This window comes from Mixophyes fleayi, chromosome 4 (genome assembly GCF_038048845.1).
Source record: "Mixophyes fleayi isolate aMixFle1 chromosome 4, aMixFle1.hap1, whole genome shotgun sequence".
Taxonomy (NCBI): domain Eukaryota; kingdom Metazoa; phylum Chordata; class Amphibia; order Anura; family Limnodynastidae; genus Mixophyes; species Mixophyes fleayi.
The window spans coordinates 134,438,354-134,451,483 of record NC_134405.1 but is presented as its reverse complement, the minus strand read 5'-3'; the positions used below and the strand labels follow the sequence as shown (position 1 = coordinate 134,451,483).

The following is a 13,130-nucleotide window of genomic DNA, read 5'->3' as shown; positions in this document are numbered from 1 at the left end:
AAAAATGACATGCTTAAAAGGTACTTAAAATGATATTTAAAGAAAAAGAACTACGCGTGGTTGCTGCTTAAACTTTGTCAGGGAAATCCAGGTACTAATATGATTCCCCCTCATTCCCAAACAAGCCAGTGTTTCCCATTATGGTACGTTAAAAATACAATTCACAGCAGAAAGAGCTCTGGATTCATGATACATAGCAGCCATCTTTGTTGAGGGCAAGCTTCACGCCTTGTGACCATTGACCGCTCAATCTCTCCACCTCTTTTTTTTTTTTTTTTACCGCTTTCAATGTTTATAACTGCCCAAAACAAATATGGCCGCCAGTAGTTTTAGTAAAATCACTCCCCCATGCCGGCCACACCCCCTGCCCGGAACTGGAAACTGCTGCGTGGAGTGTGTTGTTGAAGTCCATGCGGGATAAACATGTCTGTGAGTGACAGCGCGTGGGTATCTTTGGGGGTTTGATACAACACGTATTATGAGTGGGGAGATCATTGCCGACATGTTCGTGTGCAGATACGCGGTCCACACAACGTAAAATAAGACTGGGGTGTTAATCGGTGACGTCATGTAATCCACCTCGGCATTAGACGTGTGGGGTGCAGGGTTTATATATGTGGCAGTGACCTTATGGTGCAAGCGGGTAGAGGGCACGGGGCATGGTCGTTTTGCTGCATGGCTTATTTACAGCGCATTAAGGGCCCATAAAATTAGGTTGAGGTATTTGCCTGCTGCTTGTTAGGTGTGGGGCAAGATAAAAGAGTGGGTAGCGTGGGTGAAATAAGGCTGTTACAAATGTGTTCGATTGAGAGACGAGTCAATATATGGTTCAAGCATAGGTTCACATGCCAAAGGGAAATACCTATACCAACCGACAGGTGGTTTACTGAAGGTGATTTCAGCCGTAAGCCGAGATGAGACTTATATAAAGTGATTTGGAATTAGTCTAGGATCTCGCATCCTCCTTCTCGGTTCACAATAGACTATATAATAGAACCTTATAGGCTGCAAAAAATACTGTGTTTTAATTATTTTAAAATGCTGTGTGTCTGAAATTTAGGGCTGCATAGATGCTGATGAGGTTAAGTATTGTTTTTGCAGAAATTAGTGAATTCATCTTATCAATTGTATGGCATAAGTAAAATAAATAAAGGGACCTCTCCTCAAAACTACTTGGTGACATATTCATAAGTCACATGCAATATTGGTAGATTGGCTTCACTACTTCTTTTTGTATGTATAATGGTTCTGAAAAAAAAAAAATGCTATTGTCATGCTAAGATGTCATATGGTAAGTCTGGATGTATAGTTTCACATTGTCTCACTTTCTGTATCAGCGATAAATTTCCCAGCTCCATGTAAAGATGTTAATGTATTAGTATTGGCTAAAGCTGGATACACACTACCAGTTTTTTCTTTCTTTCTTCAAATTTTGTCACTTCAAAAATAGATATGTGACAGTTACCCAAGAGGGCAGAATCAAGTTACACTGTCAATTGGATATCAAAGTATAAAGAACAAGTCCACTTGGGGCAGTTACAAAACATAAACTGGTAGAAGAATTTTGCAACATTAATTCAATGAAAAACCTTAAAGGAATGCTGGGAAGTGTGGTGTTGTATACAGTAGTGAAGGCAGAGCTAAGATGGGAAAGGGGAGAGGTGGATGGGGGATTTTGAGACCAGGTCTGGCGGCCAGAGAGTAGACCAAATAGGACACTATACGGCAATCGACCCAGACAGTACTGTTCACAGGAAGAGGGCCAAAATATTCTGACATTGATCTGATGATTGATTGGGACCTGAGGGACCACTGTAGATGAACCATTCACCCTAGATTTGGGAGAATTTATTAATTTTCTTGTTGAAGTACACTGAAATATTCTCCATAGATGCTAGATACCAGATTTTATTGAGAAGTTGCAGTCTGGAAGGAGGGTCAGGGTTTTTTCAGTGTATTGCAACCAGGCATATAGCCGCGTTGAGAATACCTCGATGGGAGAGCCTAGAAGAAAGGACCATGGGCGTTTTGACCGTCACATCATCCCAGAAGGAAGCTATTCCCGGGCAAGACCACCAGATGTGGATGAAGGACCCCTGTTCCCCACACCCTCTCCAACATAGGTCAGAAGTTGACCCATAGATTTTCTTCGGCTGGGTAGGAACTAGGTACCAGTGAAAATAGATTTTGTAGGCGTATTCTGTAACAAGGGATGAGATGGAAGTCTTAGAGACCCTCTCTCTAATTGTCTCATGTATCCTCATCTGGCGGTTGATCCAGGTGAGCCTCTTCCACTGGAGTTTGTGAATAGGGGTGTGGGGTTGTTTGGAGATGGTGAGAAGATTATATAGAGTGGATATCATTCTCCTTTGCAGAGATGATTGAACACATAAAGACTCCAAGGGAGTGAGGGGTCTCGTTATATCAGATCTAGGAAGGGAGGCGACATAGTCTCTTACTTGAAGGTAAACAAACGGGCTCATAGTAGGGAAGTCAAATTTCTCTTGTAGCGACGGCAAAGAGGTACATTGATTTGCAGTTAAAACATCCCACACCATCCTGATACTCTTCTCCTGAAATGTCTTAAATCAAGAATGACATTGCCCTGGGGTAAAGGCGGGATTGTCCCAGAGAGGTGTTGAGGTGGTTTCAAAGTGCAGTAGTTCCATTTATGACCGGTGAAGAAAGCAACTGGATGAGATCGCAGTGAGAGGTCTATCGCCAATTGTACCTCCCAAAGTTGAGCCTAGGGACAGTGTATGGCAGCAGGAGGACTCTAAATCTATCCAGCTAGGGCCTTGGCTTTTTGTAAACCATGCCACCACTTGACTCAGGTGATTAGCAGTGTAGTACAAGCAGATGTCTGGAAAGCCCCTGCCACCGTTAACTGTTGTCCTTCACAGAGTGGAAAAACTAGTGCGCGGGGGTTTATGCTATCACACAAATTGAGAAACCAGCAATGTAGTTGGATGAGGGTGGATGTGGGCACCTGCACCTGGATAGTCTGGAAGAGATAAAGCAAGCAGGGCAGGATATTCATTTTAAGTGTGACTAACCTGCCCAGCCAGGAGACGATAAGTTTCTGCCACCTGAGCAGGTCTATCTTGATTGTTTTAATTATGGCTGGGAAGTTTTTTGCATACAGAGAATCATAAAGGGACGTAATAAAGACACCTAGGTATTTTACCTTAGTCCAGGGTTTCCCAAACCTAGTCCTCAGGGCTCCCTAACAGTGCAGGTTTTCCATATTTCCTTGCTGGAGCACAGGTGTATTCATTACTGACTGACACATTGTAACAGATCCACAGGTGGTCCTAATTATGTCACATATGATCCAGAAAACCTGCACTGTTAGGGAGCCCTGAGGACTGGGTTTGGGAAACCCTGCCTTAGACTGTTACCAGGAGAAACTGAAGTTACTTTTAAGGAGATTCAGGATTGGGGAGGTACGTGGAGAGCAAGGGATTCAGTTTTTGAAAGGTTTATCTTCTAGCCTGAGATGGAACAATAGACAGAGGGTGGCAAACATATTTGGCAATGAGGTATGGGGGGAGGTTAATGTGAGGATGTCATCTGCGAATAGGCTAAGCTTCTATTCGTTGGAGACAACAGTAACACCTTTGATATACGGGGAGGAGTGAATTTTGGCCGCCAAGGGCAAAAATCGGGGAGAGAGAGGACACCCCTGACGTGTGCTGTTAGTGATCTAGATCAGCGAAGAGAGCACTTCATTGACCGAAACCCTAGCAGAGGGGTTAGAATATAAGGCCTGGATACCTTAAAGAAAGGTGCCATCAAACCCAAATTTCTGAAAGGTTTCCATCATAAAGGACCAGCTAATGCGGTCAAAGGCTTTCTCTGCATCCAGAGAGAGTACTATGGTTGGGGGTCTCTGTAGAGTTTATGCAATGAATGAGGCTGACTGTTCTGGTGTTATCCTGCGCCTGATTGTTTTCAGGTGTGGCAGCACAGGATTAAGACGGTCAGCAAGAGCCTTCGCATAAATCTTGACGTCAGTGTTTAAAAGTGAAATAGGCCTATAATGGTACAGTCCGAGGCACTGGGCCCTGACAGTTTCACGGCTATGTATTATAAGACATTTAGTGGGCTTTCTTTCGCCTTATCTTGTTGACACGTTCAATAGTGTGTTAAAGTGAGGCTTCTTGTCGAAAGAAGCCCTCGAGGCCCGTATTATTGTTATCCCAAAGGAGGGCAAAGACCCCTTGTTCAATTTTAGGTTTTTTGATGACATCAGATATTTCCTGAATTGTGAAATCCGCTCCCAAGTGCTCAAGCGCGGCCAGCAGTAGTCTGGGAAGGTGGCAGTGGGAAAGAAAATGTTTAGAGGCCTCTACTGAAGATGGAGAGGGATCGTTAGATTGTGAGATATCATATAGTTTGTTGTAAAAGCCTCTAAACTCCTCTGTTATATTTGGGGATCTTGAGTGATGCCACCCGAGTGAGATTTAATACGGAGTGCATTGCACTGGGAGAGTTTAGAACGTAGCTTGGACGCTAACAATCTATCCACCTTGTCGCCTGTTTCATAGAAACTTTGGTTCAGACATTTGAGAGAATTTTCTGCTCTGGTAGAAAGTAAAAGATTTAATTCTCCTCTCGCTGCCACCAATTTAACATAGTCCTCTGGTAAGCCTGAAATTTTATGAGTTCTATCTAAGCTCGCTACTCGCCTAGAGACCTTGTGAATTTTCTGAGTCCTCATCTTTTTAGCATAAGTAGCTGCTCTGATCAAGCTACCCAGAATCACTGCTTTGTGGGCATCCCAGAGGAGCATGGGGAGATGGCGGGATCAACGTTATTCGTGTAGTAATCTCGGATTTCTGTATCTATTTGCGATTTAAGTTGTGGGCTAAGGAGGGTTCTATTATTTAAGTGCCAGGTGAATTGTTTCCGCCCGTGACGTCTACCGTAGCCGGGCAATGGCCCGAACATGTGCTGGGGAGATTGTCAACATCAAGAATATAACTTTTGAAAGTAATAGACAAGTATGGCGCTTATACTCTAACAGATGAACAAAAGTATAAATTCCAAAAGCATACAGTCACTTTGAAACTTCCTAGAACGATCCAACTCAAGTCCAGAAAAGTATTGTCCCGTACAATATCCTCAATGTTCCCGAATTCAAAGTTCTCAGTTCATAGGAAAATAATATTTATCCTAGTATTATGTTCTCCACCGATGTTCATCCATACAAAAAATAAAAAGATCACATTACCATAGGTCAATACAATTCCCTATGATCAATGCATATATAGCACCAGTGTGGTATTAGATTTAAATTAATCACCACCGTGTGTAATAAATCACTTTTTCATTAGGTAATACACTTACATAAGAAGAGACTTCTTGTCCAAAGTAAAAGCATATATGGAACTCTTCAATAATTTTCACATTGATCTCTAGATTTTATCTCAAAGACAGCAAAAAAGGAGAAAAATGCTCCACATAGTGCATTATCCAAAATGATTCTATTTAATGTTTACACACCATAAAAACAAATAAAATAAGTACATAAGAGGATTGTCGCGGACGGTCCCGATAAAGCTGGACCCTTACCCTGTGTAAGATGGTATCAGGCGTGTAGGGAAACCTCTATGTCCCTCTCCATAGATCAGGAAGCCAGCTGGTTACCGTTCCACAACACTAGGGTTTCAGATTCCAAACCGTCTCAGGTAATCCGCGATTTTCCTCCTGGTCACCACATCTGCCGCCAACGCGTTTCAATTTTACAAAATCTTTATCAAGCTTCCACAGACACCTTACTTCATCTGCATCAGTTATATCTGTAGCACTTTATAAAATACAAAGTTGGTATCAAAATAGTTGATGGTCTATATCAATTAATTAACGGAGCCCAGGTTAACGCAATGAAAAACCTTGATAAAGATTTTGTAAAATTGAAACGCGTTGGCGGCAGATGTGGTGACCAGGAGGAAAATCGCGGATTACCTGAGACGGTTTGGAATCTGAAACCCGAGTGTTGTGGAACGGTAACCAGCTGGCTTCCTGATCTATGGAGAGGGACATAGAGGTTTCCCTACACGCCTGATACCATCTTACGAAGGGTAAGGGTCCAGCTTTATCGGGACCGTCCGCGACAATCCTCTTATGTACTTATTTTATTTGTTTTTATGGTGTGTAAACATTAAATAGAATCATTTTGGATAATGCACTATGTGGAGCATTTTTCTCTTTTTTTGCTGTCTTTGAGATAAAATCCAGAGATCAATGTGAAAATTATTGAAGAGTTCCATATATGCTTTTACTTTGGACAAGAAGTCTCTTCTTATGTAAGTGTATTACCTAATGAAAAAGTGATTTATTACACACGGTGGTGATTAATTTAAATCTAATACCACACTGGTGCTATATATGCATTGATCATAGGGAATTGTATTGACCTATGGTAATGTGATCTTTTTATTTTTTGTATGGATGAACATCGGTGGAGAACATAATACTAGGATAAATATTATTTTCCTATGAACCGAGAACTTTGATTTCGGGAACATTGAGGATATTGTACGGGACAATACTTTTCTGGACTTGAGTTGGATCGTTCTAGGAAGTTTCAAAGTGACTGTATGCTTTTGGAATTTATACTTTTGTTCATCTGTTAGAGTATAAGCGCCATACTTGTCTATTACTTTCAAAAGTTTTATCTATATACATACATAGATGGGTTGTATGGCAATAGACAAGGGCAGCTAAATACCAGTCAGCGCAGACATATCCATAATTTTTATATAACATCAAGAATATGTTGAGCTAGGTCAATGCACAGGAAGACCATGTGCACGCCTTGGACGGGTGAGTAAAAAGTGACATTTTTCGCGGTAGGCTCACTACCAGTTTTGTTCAAGTATTGTGCCAGTCACACGATAATCGACGGTTAGGTCCGATATTGCAAATCCCACAATCATGTTTTTCTTGTATCAAAGCACATATCTGAAAGTGAATCATGTAGGTCTGTACACATAAATCTACATGCTCATTGGGACTTTGTCGTTGGTAAAATCATTACAGATATCGCAAATGCAGTAATTGTCTGTAGTGTGTACCCAACTTAAAGTCTGTGTAATGGTTGGAAGTTCCAAATCCTATATACACATACATACAGCGGGTGACATAAGTATTGAACACCAACATTTTTCTCAGTAAATATATATTTAATGTGACTATTGTAATGAATTTTACACCAAATGTGAGCAACAACCCTTGCAATCCACACATGCAAATAAGTTTTGTGTAATAATGTGAAATGACGCAGGGAAAAAGTATTGAACAAGCTTCCTGAAATTTATTTAATACTTTGTACAAAAGCCTTTGTTGGTAATGACAGCTTCAAGACACCTCCTGTATGGAGAAACTAGACGCATGCATTGCTCAGGTGTGATTTTGCCCCATTCTTCAACGCAAATAGTCTTCAAATCTTGAAGATTCCGTGGGCATCTTCTATGAACTCTGATCTTTAGTTCTTTCCATAGATTTTCAATTGGATTCAAGTCAGGTGTTTGGCTGTGCCATGCTAGTATCTTTAATTTCTTTCTCTGAAACCAATTGAGTGTCCTTGGATGTGTATTTGGGATCATTGTCTTGCTGAAATCTCCACCCTCGTTTCATCTTTAGCATCCTGGTAGATGGTAGATTTTTATCAAGAATGTCTCAGTACATTTTTCCATTCATCCTTCCTTCACTCATTCGCAGTATGCCAGTACCGTGTGCAGAAAATCACCCCTACACCATGATGTTCCCACCTCCAAACTTCTCTGTTGATTTGATGTTTTTGGGGTGACGTGCCGTGCCATTTCTCCTCCAAACATGGTGTGTATTATGGCATCCAAAGAGTTCAATTTTGCTCTCATCTGACCACACTATATTCTCCCAGTATTTTGCAGGCTTGTCCAAATGTTGTCCAGCAACCTTTAAATGAGCTTCAACATGTTTTTTCTTCAGCAAGGGAGTCTTGCATGATGAGTGTGCATACAGGCCATGGTGGTTGAGTGCATTACTTATTGTTTTATTTGAAACAATTGTACCTGCTAATTCCAGGTCTTTCTGAAGCTCTCCACAAGTGGTTCTTGGACAACTCTTCTGATAATTTTTTTCACTTCTCTGTCAGAAATCTTATGAAGTGCACCTGGTCGTGGCCGGTTTATGGTGAAATGATGTTCTTTCTACTAACGGATTATGGCCCCAACAGGGCTCACTGGAACATTCAGCAGTTTAGAGATCCTTCTGTAACCAATGCCATCAGTATGTTTTCCATCAATAAGGTATCAAAGGCCTTGAGAGCTCTTTGCTTTTACCCATCATGAGATGTTTCTTGTGTGACTCTTTCATAATGAGACACATTTTTATAGGCCATCAGTTGTAGCTGAACCAGCTGGAAGGATTGCTTTCTAATTACTGATATATTTCATCCGGTGTCTTGGCTTTCAATGCCTCTTTGCGCCTCCCTTTCTTCATGTGTTTAATATTTTGTCCCTGTGTCATTTCACAGTATTACACAAAACTTAATTTATGGACATCTATGGTTTGATTTCTTTGCATGTGTGGATTGCAAGGGTGGTTGCTGACATTTGGTGTAAATTTCATTACAATAGCCACATTAAATATATATTTACTGAAAAAAATGTTGATGTATTTCATCCGCTGTGTGTATGTATATATATATATATATATATATATATATATCTATCTATATCTATCTAGAGATATATTTTTTTTCTCTGTGAAACCTGGCATTGAAGTAGTTATGTGTTACCTGTTATTTACCATAGTCTTTACTTTCAATCTGACAAATCCAAGGGAGGTATTTATTTTGTACAACGTGCCTCTGATAAGAATAGATATGGTTATTACTGCGCAATGTTCACTTGTTCTGTGTCATTAACATAATGACATATCCTAAATGTCATGTGTGTTTTTAGTTTTGCCAAAGTGAATGAGATAGCACAGTAGGAAAATCTAAATAAACAATTGAACAGCTATAGCCCAAAAAGAGGTGACAATAGAGTAGGTTTTGATCAGATGTAAAAGATCCATGTGTGAATGTGTCATGTCCATTGGTCAGATTATAAGAGTTACTTAATGTGATACATCTACTCCTAAGGTTTTGAGTGTAGTAGATATCCATTAGCGCAATACTGGTGAAAAAAAAGAGGAACAAAAATAGTCTAGTATGTTCTAGATGGGCAAAATTCATAATAATCTGATTTCCAAATGCTCACCTTTTAATGGGTTGACTTCAAGCATGTCTATGATCTTTGTCCTGTTTGATTGGTCAGCCTTTCACAGGTATTTCATTGCACGCAGTTCAGTTGATGATATGCCATGAATATAAAAAAACGTAGTGCAATATTGCTCAAAGGAGGGTACTTTTGGGCAATTTTGAATTACAGAATTTCCTATTCTATCTATATGTACATAGAATTGAAATCATATGTATGGAGTAACATATTTTCTGTGCTGATCATACAAGTGACCCATTCCTAACAGGAAAAACGTAGGAGGCACTTGAAGTAATCTATAACAGACATAATTTGTAAATTTCATTGCACTCATTAAACGATTATCTTTGTGTTTAGATATAACCAAACTAGTGAGTCATTTATATTGCACAGTTCACCTCCGATCTTGTAGTTTGCTGCATAATTTCACATGCAAAATAGCATTTCTGGTTGTGTTCCAGTGCAAAGTGTTAATTCCACCCAAGATAACAAAGGTGAGTGTGAAGGTTGTTTATCCCTGTTAATGTTGACAGGATCCAGGTCAGCCCTCTGCATTTAGTCATTTAACAGTTATCTCTTCCTTCAATAGAACATTAGTAGGTCTCTTACTGTACGCATTCTTATTCTTCACATATCCTAATATTGTAGAATAGAGCATGGTAAGTAAACTCTTGCTTTGCTAATTTCTGTTCAGCTCACTGCTTAGGAGCAGACACCACCTGTGCATTATATATTCATTTCTGATGTCTGTCATGCTTAGTATATACTTGTTCCTACCAATGAAACGCATCTATGTAAAGCCTAAATGTATGTTACTTCTCTTCAGTTGGCTAAAGACTTGCTGCACCCATCCTCTGATGAGGAAAAGACCAGGCATAAGAAAAAGCGATTAGTTCAGAGCCCAAACTCTTACTTCATGGATGTTAAATGCCCAGGTAAGAGGAACTGGTTGCTGGGGTGTTTGTGGTTTCTTTGTTTTTACAATGTATGGAGGGTTAAAACACTACCCATAATTTACTTGTATCCATGTCATACTACGAAGGTCGGTACCAGTCTGCTGCCCATTTTCAGAAAATCAGTGATGTAAAGGAGTCTTCCATCCCATTACTGAGTTGAGATTACAAATAGCTGTCTCTGTTAACTGAATTCACTTACTAAATGTAATTTAATCTTTCAAACCCTTCAGATCTTTTTATAACCAATGTTAATAATACAAAATAAACCAGACCAGAATTTGTGGAAAGGCCATAAAGACCCTTGCTGTGGTTCACCAAAAGACAGTGGGGCACTCATGTTAATGTGCAAAACTTTTTTTTTTTTTTTATTTGGTCTTTTAGTTAAATAGTTACATTTAAGAATATGCTTATAGTATTACCATGTACTGTATGTTTATAGGGTACAATAAGGGCACATATATAATGTCCTGGATGGGAGAATATAAAGAGAATGAACAGTAATATCACTCATATCTACTACTATAATATGTCGGTGTATTGCTAAAATAATTAGGAAAATGGGCACCACCTGCAGCAAATGGGAAGCAGTAAATTTAGTGTAGTTGTAAGTAAATGGTGAAATTAATTAAATTCATACAAAAAGAGAATTATTTTTGCATAAACCAGAAAAATAATATTTAATTGTGTGGCTGTTGGTAAGTTGTTGCCATATATATAAGAAAAAATATGTGGCTAATTTATAGGTCTGAAATTAAATGTAGGCTAATACACAATTTAAAATGGTTTTATTTCCTAAATGGTTTTAATACTGTATAGTTATCTTACAGCCATATAAAAAGTGGGGTAGCTGGGACTGAAAGAATAACATCATATAAAATGATATTTAAATGTTCTTTATGGTGAACTACAAACTGGTATTTGGAATATAATGCCCATAACTGGTCACCAAAAGCAAAGCTATAGTGCAGGTGACTGATTCGTGACCCAGACAGATTTTTCACTGGAGTTTCCGTAGGTGGAATCTTGTATGGTGCGCTGCAGAACAATGTGTCTTTTATCTCTCTTGTTCAGTTCTGACAGGTTGCTGAAATATTATGTATATATCAATGTTGCTGGTAAGTTGTTCGTACGGCAAATCTTGTATTTTAACTTTCCAGTGTTTTTCTAGTATCTTTGTTTTTGGGTTTACCTTATTTGTGCTTTCTTTCTAGGCTGCTATAAGATCACTACAGTTTTCAGCCATGCGCAAACGGTTGTCCTTTGTGTAGGTTGCTCTACTGTTCTGTGCCAGCCCACAGGTGGAAAGGCCAGGCTTACAGAAGGTAATTATAGCTTAATAACTGGAGTAAATGTTTCCGTGGTAACAGAATGCCTAGATCTCACCCATCTACTTTGTAGCAGACCAATTTATCCACACAACTGCTCCCCTCTTTTTCCCATTCAATTCTCTCTTCCATTTGCCTTTTTGTTCAATAAAGGGTAATAGGGGAGGGGGTGAGGTGTTTTAGATTATATCTGGATAGATGGTGAGGTCATATATCTAGTTCCTCTCAGGTGCTGACTTAATGTGCAGGTAGTTCCACTATGGATTCTTCTTTTACAAGGATGGACAGTCTTTGTTGCTCCATGGAGCTGATGACTGGGAAGTAAGTTGAGTCTTTGGAAGTGAGTGGCCTTTACTGCAGAGTACTTAGTGCTCTGTAACATAGAATAGGTCTCATCATCCAGTACTCCCTGTGGGCACGTATTGCTCTCCGAGTTTATTATTGTCCAGGTTGTGGACACTTAAGGCTAGATTTACTAAGCTGCGGGTTTGAAAAAGTGGGGATGTTGCCTATAGCAACCAATCAGATTTTAGCTGTCATTTTGTAGAAGGTACTGAATAAATGACAGCTAGAATCTGATTGGTTGCTATAGGCAACATCCCCACTTTTTCAAACCCGCAGCTTAGTAAATCTAGCCCTTAGTCTGCACAGGTTCAGAGTCTGCCTCTGTGTGGTGTCTTTAACTTCTTCTAGACATGGCGGCAGCTTGTAACTTCTTTGTAGTCACTGATATGTTGAATGAATAAGAAACACCCAGAAACTGTTCCTTTCATGTTTATTTGGTGTTTATTGTTAGGATTTTTTTTTAAGCCGCTTTTGTTCGAGGGTGGATAATTTTATTTTATTTATTTTTTAATGTATTTTATTATATTTTAGGCATGGTGTTCCAAATTGCAGATCGCAGATAATATATCTAGTATAATATTATAAAACTTAATAGTTATTCTGCAACTTCTAATGTTTACTATAAGTGGTATATTTTGTGGACTGAATTCATTTTGAAAAGTTGGTAAGGGAAAAACCACAGTGTATTTGTTGCAGAGTTTTTTGGGGTTTTTTGCCTTTCTTCCCTGTATAATATTTGTTCCAAAGAACAATATAAATTACACTTAGAGTGATACTCCAGGTGCAAATGATAGAAAAAATAAATGGATCTAAAAATCTCTATTTCTTTATTCCTCTCACAAATTCCAGCAGTCTTCTATATATCTCTCTGTGTATTAGTTACTAATAGTTATTAACAGTCATAACCCACTGAAAAACTTGGTCAAAATGACTGCATAAGTCAATGCATATTGTTTGCTGGTAAGATGGAGCAAGATTCACAGCACTCTCTCCGTTCACAGGTTGTTCCTTCAGAAGAAAGCAACACTAAAGTTGCCCTGGTTTGCGTGACATGACTCTGCCGCACCTTGCCCCTCAGGATGATTTGCCTTATGTCCGGCCTCACGCGCCACTTCCCTTCCTGTGGTATAGCACGTCAATCTTGTTGGCTTTTGTAATTCAGGGAGATTTTTTTGCAGTTGGACTTTGATTATGTGCAAACAATTTCCTAAATAAATGCAAAACTGCAATTAAATCCTTTGTCCTCATGA

General features: G+C 39.3%; 1 protein-coding gene across 2 annotated transcripts; it reads left to right on the top strand.

Annotated features, from left to right (window-relative positions):
- Positions 1–327: 327 nt before the first annotated feature.
- RPS27L (ribosomal protein S27 like) lies at positions 328–13,114 on the top strand. Of its 2 annotated transcripts, none has more exons than XM_075208376.1 (4): positions 328–429; positions 10,081–10,189; positions 11,422–11,532; positions 12,882–13,114. In XM_075208376.1, exons 1-4 carry the CDS (start codon positions 424–426, stop codon positions 12,908–12,910), a joined length of 255 nt encoding a protein of 84 aa, XP_075064477.1. In that variant the 5' UTR covers positions 328–423; the 3' UTR covers positions 12,911–13,114. The 2 variants fall into 2 exon arrangements, with proteins under 2 accessions (XP_075064477.1, XP_075064478.1); XM_075208377.1 differs by having other exon boundaries at positions 347–443.
- The last annotated feature ends 16 nt before the right edge of the window (positions 13,115–13,130 follow it).